At 36.6% G+C, this 20,555-nt stretch overlaps 1 protein-coding gene across 2 annotated transcripts in view; it reads left to right on the forward strand.

Annotated features, from left to right (window-relative positions):
- The window catches only part of ASH1L (ASH1 like histone lysine methyltransferase), a 179,339-nt gene that overhangs the window by 53,928 nt on the left and 104,856 nt on the right, over positions 1-20,555 (forward strand). For both annotated transcript variants that reach the window (XM_068963887.1, XM_068963888.1), the window contains exons 3-4: positions 535-636; positions 16,845-17,586. In XM_068963887.1, coding sequence (XP_068819988.1) covers positions 535-636; positions 16,845-17,586 — 844 coding nt within the window. The remainder of the gene's footprint in view (positions 1-534; positions 637-16,844; positions 17,587-20,555) is intronic.

The raw sequence follows: 20,555 nt of genomic DNA on the forward strand, positions 1-20,555 counted from the left end.
TTCTGAATGATTTCTGTGGATTATATGGCATGTGTGGATTTGAGGTTCAGCTTTTAATTTTCATCTCTGATTCTCTTAAGTAAAATGCTCAGGTTGGACCTGCTTTTCTCGCATCAGTTGTTCCTAATTAATTGCATTGTAGTTTTGTCAGTTTATATGATGAATTTAAATCAATAATCAGGAACAGAGTTGATCAGATTATTGCTAGTGATTTTTATCGATAGATATCTTAATAATATGTTTGATAGTGGTAATACATAAAAACTAAATCATATATTTTTTCATTCTTCCACTATAACTAGTTTTTCCTCTGTTAATGTAAATTATGTATATGAGACCTGTGAAATTCTCTGCGCAACATCCAGTGTGATTTCTCCTTCGAGTAATGTACTCTTACTGCCAGCTTGAAAGTCATATTATTACAGAGAATTGCAGTGGCAACAGCTAAAATATTACAGTTCTAACACAGAATGTTTTCACATTATTTCTGGACTTGGATTTTCCTATGATTTCTGTCTTTTCCTGTCTCTCCAGGTTCCCAGCCAGCCTCAGATAAGTCTTCCCAGCGACCATCAGAGAGCACAAACTGTAGCCCTACACGAAAGAGGTCTTCATCTGAGAGTACTTCTTCAACAGGTAAGGGCTGTTGTTTTAATAGACTCTTAAGATAATTTCCCATCCGTTACTTGTGAACAAACTTGCAAAATATATATATATATATATATATATATATATTTTTTTTTTTTTTTTTTTTTTTTTTTTTTTCTTTTTGGCCTCACCTTGCTGTGTAGCTTGAGAGATCTCAGTTTCCTGACCAGGGATTGAACTTCTAAGCCAAATCATAACCGCTAGACCACCAGGGAACTCCCTTTCAATAGATTTACACTATAGACTACAATTTAAAATGGCTTGCAGGATAATACTATAGAATAAAACAAGTAAATGGTCCTGCAATATGAGAATAGTAATGTATAATGAAAAAATAGGGCTTCTCTGATGGCTCAGATGGTAAAGAATCTGCCTGCAATGCAGGAGACCCATGTGCGATCCCTTGGTTGGGAAGATCCCTTTGAGAAGGGAATGGTTACCCAGTCCACTATTCTTGCCTGAAGAATCCCATGAGAGGGAGCCTGTCTGGCTAGTCCATGGGACCACAAAGAGTCAGATACAGCTGAGCGACTTAGCACCCACACGTTGAAACAATAAAACAGTAGTCCCTTTTACCCCTTTTATGAGCAATTAAGCCTACTCCATGAGGTATAGTGATTTTATTTTTTTCTTTCAGTTTTACTGAAATATAATATGCACTGTATAAGGTGTACAACCTAATGATTTTACTTACTTATATCATGAAAGAGTCACCGCAGTAAGTTTAGTGAACATCTATCATCTCATACAGATACAAAATAAGAGACACATTTTTTCCTTGTGATGATAACTCTTAGGATTTACTCTCTTAACAACTTTAATATATAACATACAGCAGTGCTAATTTTACTTATGTTGTATATTGCATCCTTAGTATTTAACTGAAAGCTTGTAGAAGTATAATGATTTTGATGTAGTTTAGAAGGGATAATTCAAAGTGAATGGTTATAAAGATAGGCAGGCACAAAAATAGAGATTTTGAAAGCTGAATTGAGATAATGGAGTATGTAATGCAATGGGGACAGTATATTGGAGCTATCTAATAAAGACTTAGATATATATAAAGTTGTTTAGTAAAGTGATAGTTTCCAGTAGCTTTTACACATCTTTGAGATTTGTGAAGCAATTTGAGGTTGTAAGAAGAACGTCTGTTAATGTTTATTTCAAATCAACTGTTAAAAGTTGTCATTTATGTATTTTAATATATATATAACCTCTTCATGGGTTAGTGGCTCAGACGGTGAAGAATCTGCCTGTAATGTGGGAGACCCGAGTTCAGTCCCTGGGTTAGGAAGATACCCTGGAGAAGGGCATGGCAGCCCACTCCAGTATTCTTGACTGGAGAATTCCACAGACAGAGGAGCCTGGCAGGCTGTAGTCTGTGGAATCTCAGAGAGTCGGACATGACTGAGCAACTAACACTACACTAACCTCTTCATACAGTATGACCTATCTGTATACTTTATACAGTATACAGATTGTGCTCTCAGTTTTCTTCTTAGTGATGGTATGTGTGTTTACAAAAAAAAATAGAGAATGATATATGTCTTCTACCTTCTTAGAGGATTAGAGAGTAGGAAATTGTGGAGTGTTTTTTTAAATTAATTTTTAAGTCGGATGATAATTGCCTTACTATGTCGTGTTAGTTTCTGCTGTACAGTGACATGAATCAACTGTAAGTATACATATATCCCCTCTCTGTTGAGCTTCCCTCCTACCCATCCCCCATCCCCCCCACTTTAGGCCATCTCGAGCACCATGCTGAGCTCCCTGTGCCATACAGCAGCTTCCCACTCCTTTACACGTGATAGTACATATACAACAATGCTTCTCTCTCAGTCTGTCCCACTTTCTGGCACCAGCTCTGTCCACAAGTCCATTCTCTACATTTGCATCTCTATTAGTAGCAAATCATTTTTGATTTCTCAGTATTATCAGGCAAAATAGGGAGTGATAGTTTCATTCCCAGCAATGGAAGTTATATATGTAAAGGGGAGAGCAGTAAGTTTAAAAAATTAAGGAGGCAGTGTGGTTGGAGTAAAGACAACAACTCAATATGAAGCTGGAAAGGTATGTGAGGACGAGTCATGTAGAGTCTTATTGATAACACTTAGAAGCCTTTGAAAGTTTTAGCAAGGAAGTGACATATTATTTCTTAGCTTTCTGTCTATGTGGTTTTGCTTAGCAGATCATTTAATGATGTATGGTTGTGGTGCATGGTCGTGTCCAACTCTTTACGACCCTGTGGACTGTTGCCCGCCAGGCTTTTCTGTCCATGGGACTCTCCAGGGAGGAATACTAGAGTCGGTTGCCATTTCCTTCTCCAGGGATCTTCCCAACCCAGGGATTGAACCTGCATCTCCTCTGTCTCTTGCACTGGCAGGCAGATTCTTTACCACTAGCGCCAACATCAGAAAATTTCATTTCTTCATCAGCATAAGGCCTCACGGTCAAATTATATCAATATGGTATTTAATTTTTATTTGATTATTATCTTCACCGTATTTGAAGTTTTTATTAGTACCATAGTGCCAAAGATACAGTGGAGCTGAAATAGCAATGATAGCTTTGTCTCATAGTACTTTGTGGTTTATACTACTTTGGGGAGACTTTTAAACTCTTTCACAATGAGTGACTACTTTTGATGGTATCAGCCTAGATCAGGGTTCAGCAAACCACAGCCTATGGACAAGTGTTGTCCAAAGAATCTTTATTGTTCAGTCTTCAAGCTAAGAATTGATTTTACATTTTTAAAGGATTTTTTAGTTTGTTTTCTTAAAGGGAAAGAAAGAAGTATAATATGTGCGAGAGACTGTATGTGTCCTCAAAAGTCTTAAAATATTTACTCTCTTTTTAAAGAAGAGGTTTGCCAACTCCCAAAGAAAAATGAATCAGATTTCAATGAGCCACGCCTATAAAGAAAATTACCAAAATGTTTTATTTTAGTAAATAATACTTGTTTAGGGTTACTGTATGTACAGAGCAGTGGGGGGTACAAGCATGAATAAAATAAGGTTCCTGCCCTCAAAGATTCAGACATATTCACCAATTAAAAAGTGTTAAATTTTAGAACAGGCCAGTATACAAAATGTTATGACAGACAGAGCTACTCAACTACTAACCAGTGACGTACTGAAAATGTGACCTATATGCTACTATAATTTGAGTAGACGAGTGGGACAAGGACATGAAGTTGTGAAAGTAATAATGAATTTTATTAGATTAGGTGTATTTTCTTTTTTGACAGAATTGAGATTTTATTATAGATGCAGTTGGGAGCTATCAAAGGATTTTGAACAAGGAAGATGAAAAGTATTTGATGTATTGTATCAACCAAAATAAGCTAACTTTTGCGGTGCTAAAAAAAAAAAATCCCAAAATTTCAGTGACTTAAAACAAGAAAGACATTTTTTGTTCATGCTATATGACCATGATGGTTCTGCTCCATGTTATCTTCTCTTTAGTATCGAGTCTGATGGAGCAGCTTCTATCTATCTGGAGTGTTACTTGTCTTATGAAAGAGAGCGAAGGACCATAGTAATGCACTAACTAGCTCTTAAAAGTTCTGTCCAGAGGTAATATACATTACTTCTCACATTTTAGTGCCAAAGCAAGTCACATGATTAAGTCTTATGTCAAAGAAGTATGGGAACTATAATCCTACCAAGGGAGGAGCAAGCAGATATTTATGAATAATAATGTAGTGTGCCACATGTGCATTTTAGAAAAATGCATAACATTACAGTATGGAGAATGGACTGTTGCATGAGAAATGTGTACAGATAGCAGATAATGGCTTTAGGTTTAGATATATTAAACTGTCTTTGGGTTATTGAGATAGAAATGTTAGCCATTTGGAAGGTGTGGTTTATAGTTAATAATGCCTGTGGTAAAGAAACAGATCTAGCAGTGTCTATATAAACTTGAATCTGGCAGTGAATGAGGTTGCCCAGAGAGAAAGTATAATTTGAAAAGATGACAGAGTTGGAGATTTAAGATACGTTAGATTTGAGAAGAAAGTGGATTAAAAGATGTCAGTGAATGCCATAAAATTTTAAATAGTTTTTTTTAATATAAAAAGTAAAGAGTACATGTCATAGAAGCCTCTTAATGTCAGATGTTATACGGAAGTCAAGAAAGGTGTAGACAAAAAGTGTAAAGTGATTGGGGAAAAGATTTTTTGAAAAACAGGTGTAAAGTTAGAGCAGTTTGGGGGCTTTAGGTGAGGAAAGGAGACTATTAGAATTCAGGTTACACTGAAATAAATTAGAGCTCTTTATTTCCACCAGTGTGGTAGATTAGATGTGCAAAGTAAACAATCTTCTTGATGCCTGAAACTAAGTACAATGTGGGAAACATTTCTGAATACCTTGCTGAACTTTGACATAAGTAAATAGAAAACCAGAAATGTCCAGAGAACTTGGTTCAACGAAAACAAGTAAGTGTTAGAGGTCTTTGACACCTGAGTCCTGATGATATTGAGCCTGCTTATTGGAACACATTCAATTAATAAGAGACAAAGTACAACGCCTAGGACTCTAGCAGACAGAGGTTTCCATCAGATTTCCCTTCATGAATGTGTAACACCCTAATGGTGACTCCAGTGTAAGAGCAGACAGAAACAAATCTATCACAGAAGCTGGATCCTTATTTCAGTTTTAGCTTTGGGTGAAGCAGAAAAAAGAGTTCCTGAAGACAAGCTCACACTCACCTTCTGTGTCTCATGCAGATGTATATTGCCTGTGAGACAAAGAAAAAGATGAATAAAATTTTGTTGTATATTGGTAGTGCCTCCGGTTGCCTTGCAGAGCCAAAGGAAAGTTTAATTTCTCTTCATTGTAAAGCTGAGTTTCTTTTTTGATTAGGGTATCCTTGATCTTGGTTTACCTGGCATTCACATTTACTCTAGCAACACAGGAATGCCAGCCTTTATCTTGCAATTGAAAGGCAGATGAATCAACCAGAACTATGTATATTCAGTTTGTCCAACTTAACACTTTAAAAAGGAAGACAGCAAAATCGAAATACTTAACAATGTATCATTACAGCATTTGGCATCAAAAATTAATAGACATGCCAAGAAGCAAGAAAATATGACTAAATGGAATATGGAATAATAGTGGGAACTGGCACAGAAATAGTATGTGATGGAATTAACAGACAAGTACATTAAAATAGCTATCTTTGAGGATTTAAAGGAAAACATGAATATAGTGAATAGTGAAAATGGAAACTATTTTTAAAATCCAAGGTTAACGTCTTTAGATGATAAATATCTGAAATGAAAATTTCACTGAATGGGACAACAGTAGATTAGACACTCCAGAAGAAAAATTCTTTGAACTTGCAGCAATACTATTAAAATCTATCTAAAATGAAGTGTAGGGACTTCCCTGGTTGTCCAGTAGTTAAGAACACACCCTCCCAATGCAGGGGACACAGGTTGGATCCCTGGTCGGGGAACTAAGATGTCACATGCCTTGTGGCAACTAAGCCCACACATTACAATTAGAGAAAGCCCACATGCCATGACAAAGACCCAGCACAGCCAAAAAATATTTTTAAATAATAAAAATGAAGTGTAAATGTGGGGTAAGAAGACTGATATAAAATGAATGCGGTTTTATTAACTTGTGGTACAGTATCAGGAAGGCCAACATCCATAGGATCTGAGTCTTACAAGGAGGGAGTTAGGAATAAAAAACATCTGAAAAATGATTTTCCGTAGTTAATTAATAGTTTAATGAATTTTATAAATCCATAGGTCCATGAAGTTCCACAAATCCTAAACAGGAAGACAGTGAAATGATGTCTTTAAAATGCTAACAGAGGAAAAAAAAGTATTAGTTTAAAATTCTTGAACCAGAAAAATGCCCTTCACAGATGAAGGCAAAATAAACATAATCAGAAAAACAAAGGATTTGTTGTCAGCAGGTTTACAGTACTAGATATGTTCTTCACACAGAGAAATCATGCTAGTTGGAAACATGGCTTTACCAAAGAATTGAAGCATTCCAGGAATTTTAAATAAGTAAATAGACAACACCCTTTTCTCATGTTCTTTTGACGTTCATGTGAAATTATACCAAGATATAATCATATTCTGGGCTGTAAAACTTCTTAATAAACTTTAAAATATTGAAATCATATAGAATATATTTTAAGAACACAGTGAAATTGAATTAGAATTCAGTAACACAAAGTATCTTAACATTCCCCCAAAAAAGTGAAAATTTAGCAACACACCTCTTTTTTAAAAAAATTATTTATTTATTTATGACTGTGCTGTGTCTTTGTTGCTTCGTGAGCTTTTTCTATAGTTGCGTCACCTGGAGCTACTCTCTCGTTGCAGTGCACAGGTTTTTCATCGCTTCTCTTGTGGAGAATGGGTTCTAGGAGCACAGGCTTTGGTAGCTGTGGTTCATAAGCTCGGTGTTTGTGACACATACTCTGCATCCTGTGGGACTGGGGATCCCCTGGACTGGGGATCAAACCCATGTCTCTTGCATTGTCAGGTGGATTATTTACCAGTGAGCCACCAGGGAAGCCCAACAACACACTTCTAAATACCGCATAAGTCAAAGAGGAAATCACAGAATTTTTTAAAATTTGTTTAAATATTTTGTTTGTTTGACTATGATTGGTCTTTGCTGCTGCACAGAGGTTTCTCTAGTTTTAGTGAGCAGGGACCACTCTTCATTGTGCTGCATGGGCTTCTCCTTGTGGTGACTTCTCTTGTAGAGCACAGGCTGTAGGTGGGTAAGTTTCAGTAGTTCGGTTCATAGGCTTAGTTACCCCTCACCATGTGGAATCTTTCCAGACCAAGGATCAAACCTGTGTCTCCTGCATTCAGAGGCAGATTCTTATCTACTGTACCAACAGGGAAGTCCAGAAATATCTTTTAAATTGAATTAAAATGATAATACATAAAAATTTATGGGGTATAACTAAGTCTGTGTTCTTAGCTTTATAGAGTTACATTATAAAATAATAAAGGTCTAAGGCAGTAGCCCAAACTCTCACCTGTAGGAAGCTAAAGTCAGTACAGCAAGTTAAACCCAAATTAAGCAGAAGAAAAGTTGACAAATACAAGAGTAAAACAGCATAGAAAAATTGCTGAAAGCTTATACTGGTTTCCTGAAAAAATTCTTTTTTAATTTACTTTTTTATTGAAGGATAATTGCTTTACAGAATTTTGTTGTTTTCTGTCAAACCTCAACATGAATCAGCCATAGGTATGCATATATCCACTCCCTTTTGAACCGCCCTCCCATCCCCACATGCTGGCCTGTGAGGAGAGAGAGGCTATGGTGATGGCTCCACCCCCTACACATGACTCAGCAGTATTGCCTTGCTTCCATGGCTGCCGGCTTTCCTCCACAGGCATTTCCCACCACAGTCTCCTCGCTCACATCCCCTCGACCGCTCACATCCCCTCGACCGTCTCTCCGTCTCTCCGCAGTCAACAGCAGCCCTCGCCCTGGGATTGCTCCAGAATCCCTAAACTCTAGCTCCCAGCTGCTGCGCTTTCCAGGGGACCTGCTTCCCTGTCCAGGGTATGTATGGCTGCAGCAAGGACTGTCTGAGTCTCATTCCACAGGTGTGAATGAGAACAGCCACAGATCAGCTGATTCACTCCCAGCCTTAAATGTTTCTCCTCTGACTCAGACAGTTGCCCTGATGTGGGGATCAGACCCCTGATTCAATTCCCCCACACACCAAGGGCACCTCCAGTCCTACTAACATTCCCCCTCATTCCTTCCTCCTACTGAGTTTTGCATGGTTCTGCATATTTTCCTTTGGTCAGGTACTCTTGTAGCTGGTGTTCTGCATGCACTTCTGTGTCTGAAGGTGTATTCCTTATCTGAAAATTTTTTTTAAAGATGTGAACTCTAGCCAAAAAGATTAAGAAAAAAGAAACTGAGTTAATAGTATCAAGAATGAAAGAAAGGATATCACTGCAATTGCTACATACCACAGGAGGATAATAAGGGAGCATGATGAACAGTTTTTTTGCCAATAAATTTGATAAAAAGAGAAAAACCATTTACAAACTCAAGAACAAATAGCCTAAATAGCCTCATATCTGTTTAATAAATTCAACCTATAGTTTAAAACTTTCCTACAATGAAAATTCAGAACCCAAATAGTTTTAATCATGAACATTCAAAGAAAAGAAGAATACTAATTATACAAAAACTATTCCAGAAAGAAGAAACATTTTTCCAGTGCATTTTATGAGGCCACCAGTACCCTGATTCTGAAAGCAAGCAACACACACATTACCAGAAAACTACAGACTAGTATTGTTCCTGTGCATGAATGCAAATGATATAAAATGTTATCAAACTGAATCTAGTATGTTGAATGTTTAGCATATCATACCACGTCCACGTGAGTTTATTCCAGAAACACAAGATTGGATTAACATTAGAAAATCGCTTATGAAATTAACAGTAAGTGATAAAATCACAATTGTCTAAGTACCTAAAGAAAAAACATTTGACAGAATCTGACATCCACTTTAAAAGAAAAGCACCAATTCTTTCACATATTAATCAAACTAACAAAAATTAAACACAAAGAAAAGCTATTAAAAGCAGCAAGGGAAAAGCAACAAGTGATATACAGGGGAAACCCCATACAGTTAATAGCTGATCTTTCAACAGAAACTCTACAGGCCAGATGGGAATGGCAGGATATATTTAAAGTAATGAAAAGGAAAAATCTACAACCAAGATTACTCTGTTCCAGCAAGGATCTCGTTCAAAGCTGATGGAGAAATCAAAAGCTTTACAGACAAACAAAAGTAAGGAGAATTTAGCACCACCAAACCAGCTGTACAACAAATGTTTCTCTAGACAGGAAACACAAGAGAAGGAAAAAGCCTACAAAAACAAACTCAAAACAATTAAGAAAATGCCAGTAGGGACATATATGGCAATAATTACTTTAAGAAAAAATCATAAACAAGATGAAAAGACAGCAGTAAGAATGGGAGAAAATAATTGCGAATGAAGCAACTGACATAGAATTAATCTCCAGAGTATACAAGCATTTCAACATCATGAAAACAACCCAATCAAAAAATGGACAGAAGACCTAAACAGACATTTCTCCAAAGAAGACATTCAGATGGCTAATAAACTCATGAAAAAACACTCAACATCTTGCATTAGAGAAATGTAAATCAAAACTACAATGAGGTATCCCCTCACACCGGTCAGAATGGCTGGCCATCATCAAAAAATCTACGAACGATAAATGCTAGAGAGGATATAGAAAAAAGGGAACCCTCTTGCCCTGTTGGTGGAAATGTAGATTGATACAGACAATACGGAGAACATTATGCAGATTTCTTACAAACTAGGAACAAAACTACCATATGACCAACTACTGGACATATACACTGAAACAGGTTATATATATATATAATTGAAAAAGACAGATATGCTCGCAATGTCCATTTCAGCACTGTTTACAATAACCAGGACATGGAAGCAACCTAGATGCCCATCAAGAGATGAATGGATAAGAAAGATGTGGTACATATATACAGTGGATATCACTCAGACAAAAAGCAGTGAATTTGAGTCAGTTCTAGTGAGGGGGATAAACCGAGAGCCCTTAGACACAGTGTATTCAGAGAGAAATAAATATCGTTTATTAATGCAGATATATGGAATCTAGAAAAATGGTACTGATGAGCCTATTTACAGGACAGGAATAGAGACTTAGACATAAAGAACATACTTATGGACACAGGGGGAAGGAGAGTGGGACAAATTGAAAAAGAGTATCACTGAAATATATAGAATACCATATATAAAATAGATAGCTGATGGGAAGTTGCAGTATAGTGTCGGGAGATCATCCTGGTGCTCTGTGACAATCTAGTAAGGTGGGATGTGGTGGAAGGTAGGAGGGAGTTTTAAGAGGGAAGGGACACGTGTATACATATGGCTGATTCATGTTGAAGTATGGCAGAAACCAACACAACATTGTACAGCAATTATTCTCCAATTAAAAATAAATTTTTAAAAAATGCCCCCCAAAAACCCCAATTCTTAGAAATAAAAGGCATACAGGTAAGACAGGAAGAAGAAAAAAATTCTATTTACAGATGATTTGATCCACAGGAAAATTTCTAAGAAGTCTATCAGAAAAAAGCTACTGCACCTAGAAAATGAGTTTAAGAAAGATATATAAGCTGAACATAAAATGTATTTCTGTATACCAGCAATGACTAATTAGTAATTGAAATGTAAGCAAAATACCATTTACAATTGTATTAAAAGTTATAAATATACAAGATCTATGTGATAAAAAGTATGATGCATTATTGACAATGGCTAAAAGATTAAACATATTCTAGATTAATCATTTGTTTGAAGGAATCAGTATTGTTAAAATGTCGCTTCTGTCAAAATTAATTGATAGATTTAATGGGATCTCAATCAGAATTCCAGCTGGCTTTTTAAAATATAAAGTTCCAAACTCTATAATTTATATAGATACATAAAATATCTTAAAAAGTAAAACATGTATGCTCTTTTTGAGAACAAAATTAGAAGACTTCTACTAACTGTTATAAAGACGTACTATAAATTATGCAAGACTGTTTTTGGTGAAAGGATATATAGATCTTTCAGTGCAAAAGAATAGACACTAGAAAAATAGACATTCCCTTAGATTTTTTTAAGTTGATTTTCTGCACATATACTATATTTTTGTGGAGCAGGGATCATCTTTTGTACCAAATGGTGTTGGAACTGCTGGATATACTTACGGAAAAAAAAGATCATTGACCTTATACCATATGTAGAATTTAACTTGAAATAGAATATATACCTGTATGTAGTTTCCCCAACTATAGAACTTTCAGAAGTACACTTAGTAGGAAATCTTTATGACCTTGGGATATTCAAAGATTTCTTAAGTAGGATAAAAAGCACGAACTGTTAAAGAAAAAAAAAAAATTGAGCTTCATCAACTTTTTAAACTTTTGCTCTCCTAAAGACATTAAGAAAATGAAAAAACACAGAAGTAAAAAGAATTTGTAACTATGCATGGTAATGGTGATCATTTTGCAGTATATACAAATACCAAATCATTATTATTGTTGTACATGTAGAACTAATATATGTCCTATGTCAATTATATCTCAGTAAAATTTTTTAATAAATAAAAAAGAACAAACCAGTGAAGGTACCCTATAAAAATAATGGGGAAATTTTTTGAATAGCATCATTTCAAAAGACTGCTTATGAGTTGCAGTGAAGTACATGAAAATACTTCATGAGCCAGAAGGCTCTGCTTGTGACTCAGATGGTAAAGAATCCACCTGCAACGTGGGAGATCTGGGTTTGATCCCTGGGTTGGGAAGATCACCTGGAGCAGGGCATGGCAACCCATTCATAATAGATTGACTAAAGTTAAAAGAAGCTTCCCTGGTACCTCAGTTAGTAATGAATCTGCCTGCAGTACAGGAGACCCAGGTTCGATCCCAAGGTTGGCAAGACCCCTGGAGAAGGGAATGGCAACCCACTCCAGTATTCTTGCCTGGAGAATTCCATGGACAGAGGCGCCTAGTGGGCTACAGTCCATGGGATCAGAAAGATAAAGATCCTTATGACCCAGTTAACCATGATGGTCTACAACCACCCTTGTTGTAGAACTATGATTCTGCATGTCATACAGTGTGGCCAGAAGTAAAATGTAGCATGCCCAGCATAATGTCCTAGATGGAGCAGACTGCAAAAACGAAGAAACAAACAAAAAGGATTTCCCTGAATCCATCTGCAAATGCAGGAATCAAAGGTTCAATTCCTGAGCTAGGAAGATTCCACATTTCACAAAGTATTTAAACCCATGCACCACTACTACTGGACTCATGCTCTGGAACCCACAAGTCACAAGTACTGAGTTCACATGCTGCAACTTCTGAAGCCCAGCTTCTAAAGGTTGTGTCTTGCAATAAGAGAAACCACGGCAATGAGAAGGCTGAGCACTGTAACGAAGAGTAGCTCCCCCTTGCCACAACTAGAGAAAGCCCTTGAAAAGTAACTAAGACTCAGCACAACCAAAAATAAATTAAGAAAAATTAAGGGAAAAAAACAACAACAGAGATTTGGCAGACTAGAATTTGGTAAGATAGAATCAGTTTAGAAAGTAAGGTGTGAGGTAGCACTAGGTGAGTGGCTGAGGAATGAAATTCAAACAGTATACCCATTTTAAGATTCTGTTTTAAATTTATTCTTAAGAATTAAAAACCTTTGGTATTTCTGGGCAGTTGAGGATAGGAAAGAGGAGACAAAAATAATTTTCAGGATTTTAAACCTAGGATTTATTCTTACACTTTCTTGCAGTGTGGAAGCTGGGTTACAAAGCCATGTGTCCTGAGAGAAACCCAGGTGAAAGCTGTGTTTCCTTTTCTAGCATAACCTTAGAAATCACCACATTCATATTTCCATCAGATTCTTTTTGCTAGAAGCAACTCACTAAGGGTAGCTCATATTCATGGGAGGGGAATTAGATACTCTCACTTGGTATGAGAAGCCTCAGAGGAGTTGTATACATATTTTAATTAGCCCTGCAAGCAGTTTAGGGCAGGGAGATAAGATTAGCTTGGTCTTGAGTTGTAGTAGTATTAAGAAAAGTAGATAGGGCCAAGAAATCAAACTAACATAAGACAAAAGTTTATGGCTTGTGGGGAGAATAAATTAGATGATTTTGTGTGAGTGTAGATCAAATGATTCCAGCCACATGATTGGTTCTCAGTATATATAATCTTGAATAGTTGGCTTTATGGTATCATTTACTGAGAAAAGTGATCAGGAGGATTACTTTGAAGCTATAAGAATAAGCATTTTCCGGGAAAGTATGTCTAAAAGGTAAATGACAAGTATTAGGGATTGAGGGTCTCTAAAGTTAATTCAGTCACAAGTAATTGGAAGGTAATCAAAGTATATTATCATAAAAACAGTTTTAAAGAGTGGTGATATAAAATACAGCTGAAAGTAGGAAGCTTCCCCAAAGCTCTTAGATCGTCTCATCCACCAGATAGAGTGCAGTCAGACGAAGCAAGAAGAACTGAATCCAGCAACCTCCAAAACAAAAACCACAGTTACAGAAAGTTAAAATGAAAAGGCAGAGAATTTTGTCCCAGACAAAGGACCAAGATAAAACCCTAGAAAAACAGCTAAATGAAGTGAAGATAGGCAACCCTTCCAGAAAAGGAGTCAGAATAATGATAATGGAGATGATCCAGGACCTTGGAGGGAAAAAAGTAGAAGAAATGTTTAACCAAGACCTGGAAGAACTATAGAACAAACAAACAGAGATGAATAATACACAGGAAGGAATCAATAACAGAATAATTGAAGCAGAAGAACAAATAAGTGACCTGAAAGACAGAATGGTAGAAATCAGTGCCACAAAACAGAATATAAGAAAAGGAATAAAGAGAAATGAAGATAGCCTAAGAGACCTCTGTGACAAAATTAAGTTCACCAACATTTGCATTATAGGGGTCCTTGAAGGAGAAGAGAGAAAGGACCCAAGAAAATATTTAAAGAGACGTAAATAGACATTTTTTTAAAGAAGACATACACATGGCCAAGAGGCACATGGAAAGGTGCTCAACATCCCTAAGTATTAGAGAAATACAAATCAAAACTACAGCAGTCAGAATGACCATCATCAAAAAAATCTATAAACAAATGCTGGAGACAGTCTGGAGAGAAGGGAACCCACCTGTAATGTTGCTAGAAATGAAAATTGGTACAGCCACTGTGGAGAATGGTATGGAGGTTCCTTAAGAAACTAGAAATAAAACTACACTGTGACCCTGGAATCCCTCTTCTGGTCATATACCCAGAGAAAAACATTGTCCAGAAGGATACACACACTCCAGTGTTCATTGCAGCACTGTTTACAGTAACCAAGACATGGAAGCAATCTAAATGTCCACCAACAGAGAAGTGGATGAAGAAGATGTACTTATATACAATGGAATAACACTCAGCCATTACAGAGAATGAAATAATGTCGTTTGCAGCAACATGGATGAACCTAGAGGTTGTCGTACAGAGAGAAGTTAGGTCAGAAGGAGAATTATCATATGACATTCTTTATATATGAAATCTTAAAAGAAATGATTGTAAGAAATTAACAGAACTCACAGACATAGAGAAGGAACTTATGGTTGGGGGGCTTACTACTGGGGAAGGAGATAATTTGGGAGTTTAGAATGGACACACACGGCTGTATTTTAAATGGATGACCAACAAGGACCTACTGTATAGTGAACAAATGAGTGAATCAGTGAGTGTTAGTTGCTCAGTTGTGTCCAGCTCTTTGCAACCCCATGGACTTGCTTGCCAGGCTTCTCTGTCCATGGCATTCTCCAGGCAAGAATACTGGAATGAGTTGCCATGTCTTTCTCCAAGGAATCTTCCCAACCCAGGGATCAAACTTGGGTCTCCTGTTTTACAAGCAGATTCTTTATCATCTGAGCCATGAGGGAGGCCCGTATAGCACATGGAACTAACTCTGCTTAAAGTTTTGTGGGTGTGTGGATGGGTGGGGAGTTTGGGGGAGAATGGATACGCATATATGTATGACTGTGTCCCTTTACCGTTTAGCTAAAACTAATGTTAATCGGCTGTAACCCAATAGAAAATAAAAAGTTTTCTAAGAAAGAAAAAATACAGCTAAAAGTTTGAAATTTTAAAAATACTGAATTTAAACAAGACAATTGGATATATTTGAAGGAAGATGTTGGTAATTTGAGAAAAAGTTCCTTGTAGTCTGATGAGATTGTAATCTAGAATGGCTAGAATTTGTAAAGGAATAACAAATGGTATCACATTTTAAAGTCATATAGATTAGGAATCCATTGATTAACTTTGAAGAAGTATAACCAGTGATCATTTATAGTAAACAAGGCATCTTGGGAAGTGACCTATTATTTTTATAACATTATAAAACTAATATAGCTTGCCAGAGGAAGTTGAAAATGTCCCACATTATTTATAGTCTTAAAAAGTTACTATAGGCACCAAACAAATACCACCAAATCATTGGGGTCATTAAGGTAAGGTTTATCTAACACCACTTGTTTTTTGGTTTTGCTTTTTATTGAAGTATATTTGATTTACCATGTTCCATTAGTTTCAGATGTACAACAAAGTGATTTAGTTAATCTGGTAATCCCAAACTCCTAATTTATTCCTCCTCCCTACTTTGGTAACCATAAGCTTATTTTATAGGTAAGACAACTTGTTTTCAAATCTTACCATCAACATGGATTCTTTCTGAAATAGTTTATAAAGGTGTTTTCTATCGTAATTTTAAAACTTTTCCCAAGAAGACAATTTCTTTTATTCCTTTGCACTTTTAAAACATTGTCAGAAAAAGCACTGAACTACCTAGGTGGCGCTAATGGTAAAGAATCCACCTGCCAATGCAAGAGGCACAAGAGTCTCATGTTCAATCCCTGGGTCAAGAAGATCCATCCTGTCGATGGGATATTGGCAACCCACTCCAGTATTCTTGCCTGGAAAATCCCATGGACAGAGGAGCCTGACGGGTTATAGTCTATGGGGTTGCAAAGAGTTTAGACACAATTGAGCACACACTGTTATATTATAGAAACATCATGTGTATTTAAAGTTTAGTTCTTTATTTAATATTTAGCTGTCAAATCTCTTAACTGAACTCTTATTTTTAAAGAATAAATTCTAGGGACTTCCCTGGTAGTCCAGAGGTTAGGAATCCACCTTCCAATGCAGGGGACCTGGGTTCAATCCCTGGTTGGGGAACTAAGATCCCACATGCCATGGAGAGCTAACTAAACCTGTGTACCACAACTAGTGAAATGCCTGAGTACCGCATTAAAGACTCGGTGCAGCCAAAGTAGTAGTAATAAAGAAAGAATCTCTGCTCCTCATCTCAGAGTAAGAATTGTTTTTTTACCCGTGTATTATTAGGGAACCATGGGCCAACTTTGAATCTACTGTGGTTATTGTAATGTTCCTTATTCAGGAAACAATTTGCCCGTGAAAGACAAATGCATATGATATTATGATTCTTAATCTTGCTGTGAATAATACGGTGGTATTCCTTACCTTTTATCTTTTTGAGTAACTAGTTGTGTTCAGTTTTTATCACGTGTGATTTGTTGTCTTATTTAGTGAATGGAGTTCCCTCTCGAAGTCCAAGATTGGTTTCTTCTGGGGATGACTCTGTGGATAGTCTGCTGCAGCGAATGGTACAACATGAGGACCAAGAGCCCCTGGAGAAAAATATTGATGCTGTGATTGCATCTGCTTCTGTGCCACCTTCCTCCAGTCCAGTTCGCAGCCTCAGCAAGGAGCGAACCCTAGGAAAACCAGACAGCCTCCTAGTGCCTGCAGTCCCCAGTGACTCTTGCAGTAGTAGCATCTCACTCCTTTCTGAAAAGTTGCCAAGCAGCCATTCCCCCCATCATATTAAGAGAAGTGTAGTAGAAGCTATGCAGCGCCAAGCTCGGAAAATGTGCAATTATGACAAAATCTTGGCCACCAAGAAAAACCTGGACCATGTCAATAAAATTTTAAAAGCCAAAAAACTTCAAAGACAGGCCAGGACAGGGAATAACTTTGTTAAACGCAGACCAGGTCGACCTCGGAAATGTCCTCTCCAGGCTGTGGTATCAATGCAAGCATTCCAAGCTGCCCAATTTGTTGGTTCAGAATTAAATGAAGGCGAAGAAGGAACAGCACTGCACCTTGGTCCTGATACAGTTACGGATGTTATTGAAGCTGTTGTTCAGAGTGTAAACCTGAATCCAGACCATAAAAAGGGATTGAAGAGGAAAAGTTGGCTATTGGAAGAACAGACCAAGAAAAAGCAGAAGCCATTCCCAGAGGAAGAAGAGGAGGAGAATGCTAAAAGGTAATTCCTCATTTAACGTTTTATTTGTGTCGAGGAAACTAGCTTATGTGCAAATGTAACATATCTTTGCAGCTAAATTGTTCAGTTGACCTAGTAACCTTTCACTACGTAAGACCTGTTCTGTTCTAAGTGTTCGTTCTTCTGGTTGTCAAAATTATGAATAATTAATAAGAAAGGGGAAATGTAACAGTCTAGCCAAGGCCCTCACTATACAGATGAGGAAATCAAGACCCAGAAACATTATGTTGTATAACTATGTGAGCGGAATTATTTTTACTGTCAAACTATCTTATCTCCTCTGTGCTCTAAACTTGTCGTCCCTGTCATCAAATACATTTTTTAAGTCTTCGTGCATGTTAGATTGTTTTTTAATGGTTTCTTTTTTATATTTTATTTTTTCCCAAAAGGTATAGGGCAGAAAGTCAGAATCACCCCCTGGAAAGATCATTTAATCCTTTTGTTATATATCCAATCAGATTCTTTCCCTAAAGATTATTTGTTTTGTTTTTTGGTCTTGCCATGTAGCGTATCGGAGAAGGCAGTGGCACCCAAGTCCAGCACTCTTGTCTGGAAAATCCCATAGACGGAGGAGTCTGGTGGGCCACAGTCCATGGGGTCGCTAAGAGTCGGACACGACTGAGCGACTTCACTTTCACTTTTCGCTTTCATGCATTGGAGAAGGAAATGGCAACCCACTCCAGTGTTCTTGCCTGGAGAATCCCAGGGACGGGGGAGCCTCATGGGCTGCCGTCTGTGGGGTCGCACAGAGTCGGACATGACTGACGCGACTTAGCAGCAGCAGCAGCAGCAGCATGTAGCGTATGTTATCAAACCTGTGCCCCCTGCAGTGAAAGTGCAGAGTTTTAACCAGGGGACCACTGTTTACAGAGGGTTTTTTTGTAGCTCTCTATGCATATATCTATAAAAAATACTTTCTTTATAGAGATTTGAATTTTTTTCCTGAGAGAATATATAGTTATAAATAAATCTGTGAAACTAGAAGTATACTGATTCAAGAGTTTAAATTATCTTTTCACATAATCTCATTTCTTCTCAAATCCTGTTCTTTTCATCGATAGACTATTAACAGTATATTGTGTATTTTTTTACTCTTCTTGATGCATTTACAAATATGTACATATACAAGGCTGTTCTGTGTAAATGATAACTATTTATATATCTTGAAGATCTTGTAATTTAATATATATAGTATGTTACTGCATGCTAAGAATATATAATAATTTAATTATTCTCCTTCAAAGGATTATATATTACTTTTTTACATACAAGTCTTAAATCAGTTGAAATTTACTCTTGTATAAGGTATGAGTTAGTGCTGTGTTTATTACCAGTTATTTATCAAGACTGCATACAATATGTAGTTTCTATAAGTTATATTCCCAGTGGATTTTTGTAGTTTTTTTAATTAAAATATTAAAAATATTTAGAAATGAATAAATACTGTGCTACATATTGAAACTTTGAAATGTAGCAAAAGAGGTACCTAGAGGGATATTTATAGCCAGTAATGCTTAGTTATTTTCAAGAATGCTAAAGATTTATGAATGAAGATATTATGAACAAAACTGGTGTCTGATTGCCTTTACACAGTAAAGCCAAACTACTGACAGTGGGTTGTGGTGAAGGAAAGTGTAGTATTTATTATAGGGTGCCAAGCAAGAAGTTAGGACAACTAGTGCTTAAAAAGCCTGAACTCCCTGATGGGTTTTAGGAGAAGATTTTTAAAGACAAGGTGAGGGAAGAGCACCCCAGATATATGATCGGCTCATGCACAGATCTCTGAATGGTTGATGATGAGGTAACAGGGTGATGTCACAGAGGTTACATCATCAGTCCTTAGGTCTGTGGTGTTCAGGATCATCAAGTAGTTAATTTTCATTTGCTGGTCATTTTACCATCTGTAAAACAACTTTAGGAAATGTGCATCAGATGCTATTTTCGATGTTAAGTTTAGAGAAAACTAAAGCAGAGGATACAAGGGAGCGGTCTGTTCTGGGAAAGCCCACAAGCTCCTGCTTGATTACAAAGAGTCCAGTTAAGAAATCAGAAAAATGAGAATAATTCCCAAAATGTGATGGACAGAGATAAAACATATACATTAAATTAACAAAATAAAACTAAGTTATAGTAGAGTGAATCACTGAAGACCAACATTAGTAATACTAATGATAATAAAATATATAAACTTCTGGTAAGGTTGATCACTAAGGAAAGAAAAAAGGGAATAATAAAATTAGGAAGTAAAAAGGAGTTAAACTATATATGAGAGATTAAAATATGACTACTGTAAGAACTTTATACCTAGAAAATTATAAAACTCAGTTTTAGATATAGAATGGGTGAATATATAGGAAGAACATTGGTAATATTTCATGTTCTTTCCCAGTCATACACCACTTCCTTGCTATAATCAGTCTCCTGATTTATACCTTTTTTTATACCATTTAAGTATTCAATGCTAGACAATACATTGATAGTTTAGTTTATCCTCCCTGAACTTCACTGAAATGGAATTGCATAGAATATATGCTTTTGTGCCACACCTTTTTTGCTCAACATATAAATGTAAAAACATCTCTGTTTTTGCATGTAGTTGTAGTTACCTCTTTTTTGTTGTTATGTGTTATCCATTGTTTGTGTGTAATACATGTTTTCTTTAAATTATTAAAATATAGATGATCCATCAATTTCTGCTGTACAGCAAAGTGACTCAGTTATACATATATATGTGTATGTGGGTATATATATATATATGTGTGTGTATATATATGTATTCTTTCTCATCTTCTTTTCCATATTGTTTTATCACAGGATATTGAATATAGTTCCCTGTGGTATACAGTAGGACCTTGTTATTTATCCATGCTATATATACTAGTTTGTATTTGCTAATCCCAGACTCCCAGTCCTTCCCTTTTCCACCCCTCCTCCCTCTTGGCAACCGCAAA

The sequence above is a fragment of the Capricornis sumatraensis genome, chromosome 2 (assembly GCF_032405125.1).
Source record: "Capricornis sumatraensis isolate serow.1 chromosome 2, serow.2, whole genome shotgun sequence".
NCBI classification, from domain to species: domain Eukaryota; kingdom Metazoa; phylum Chordata; class Mammalia; order Artiodactyla; family Bovidae; genus Capricornis; species Capricornis sumatraensis.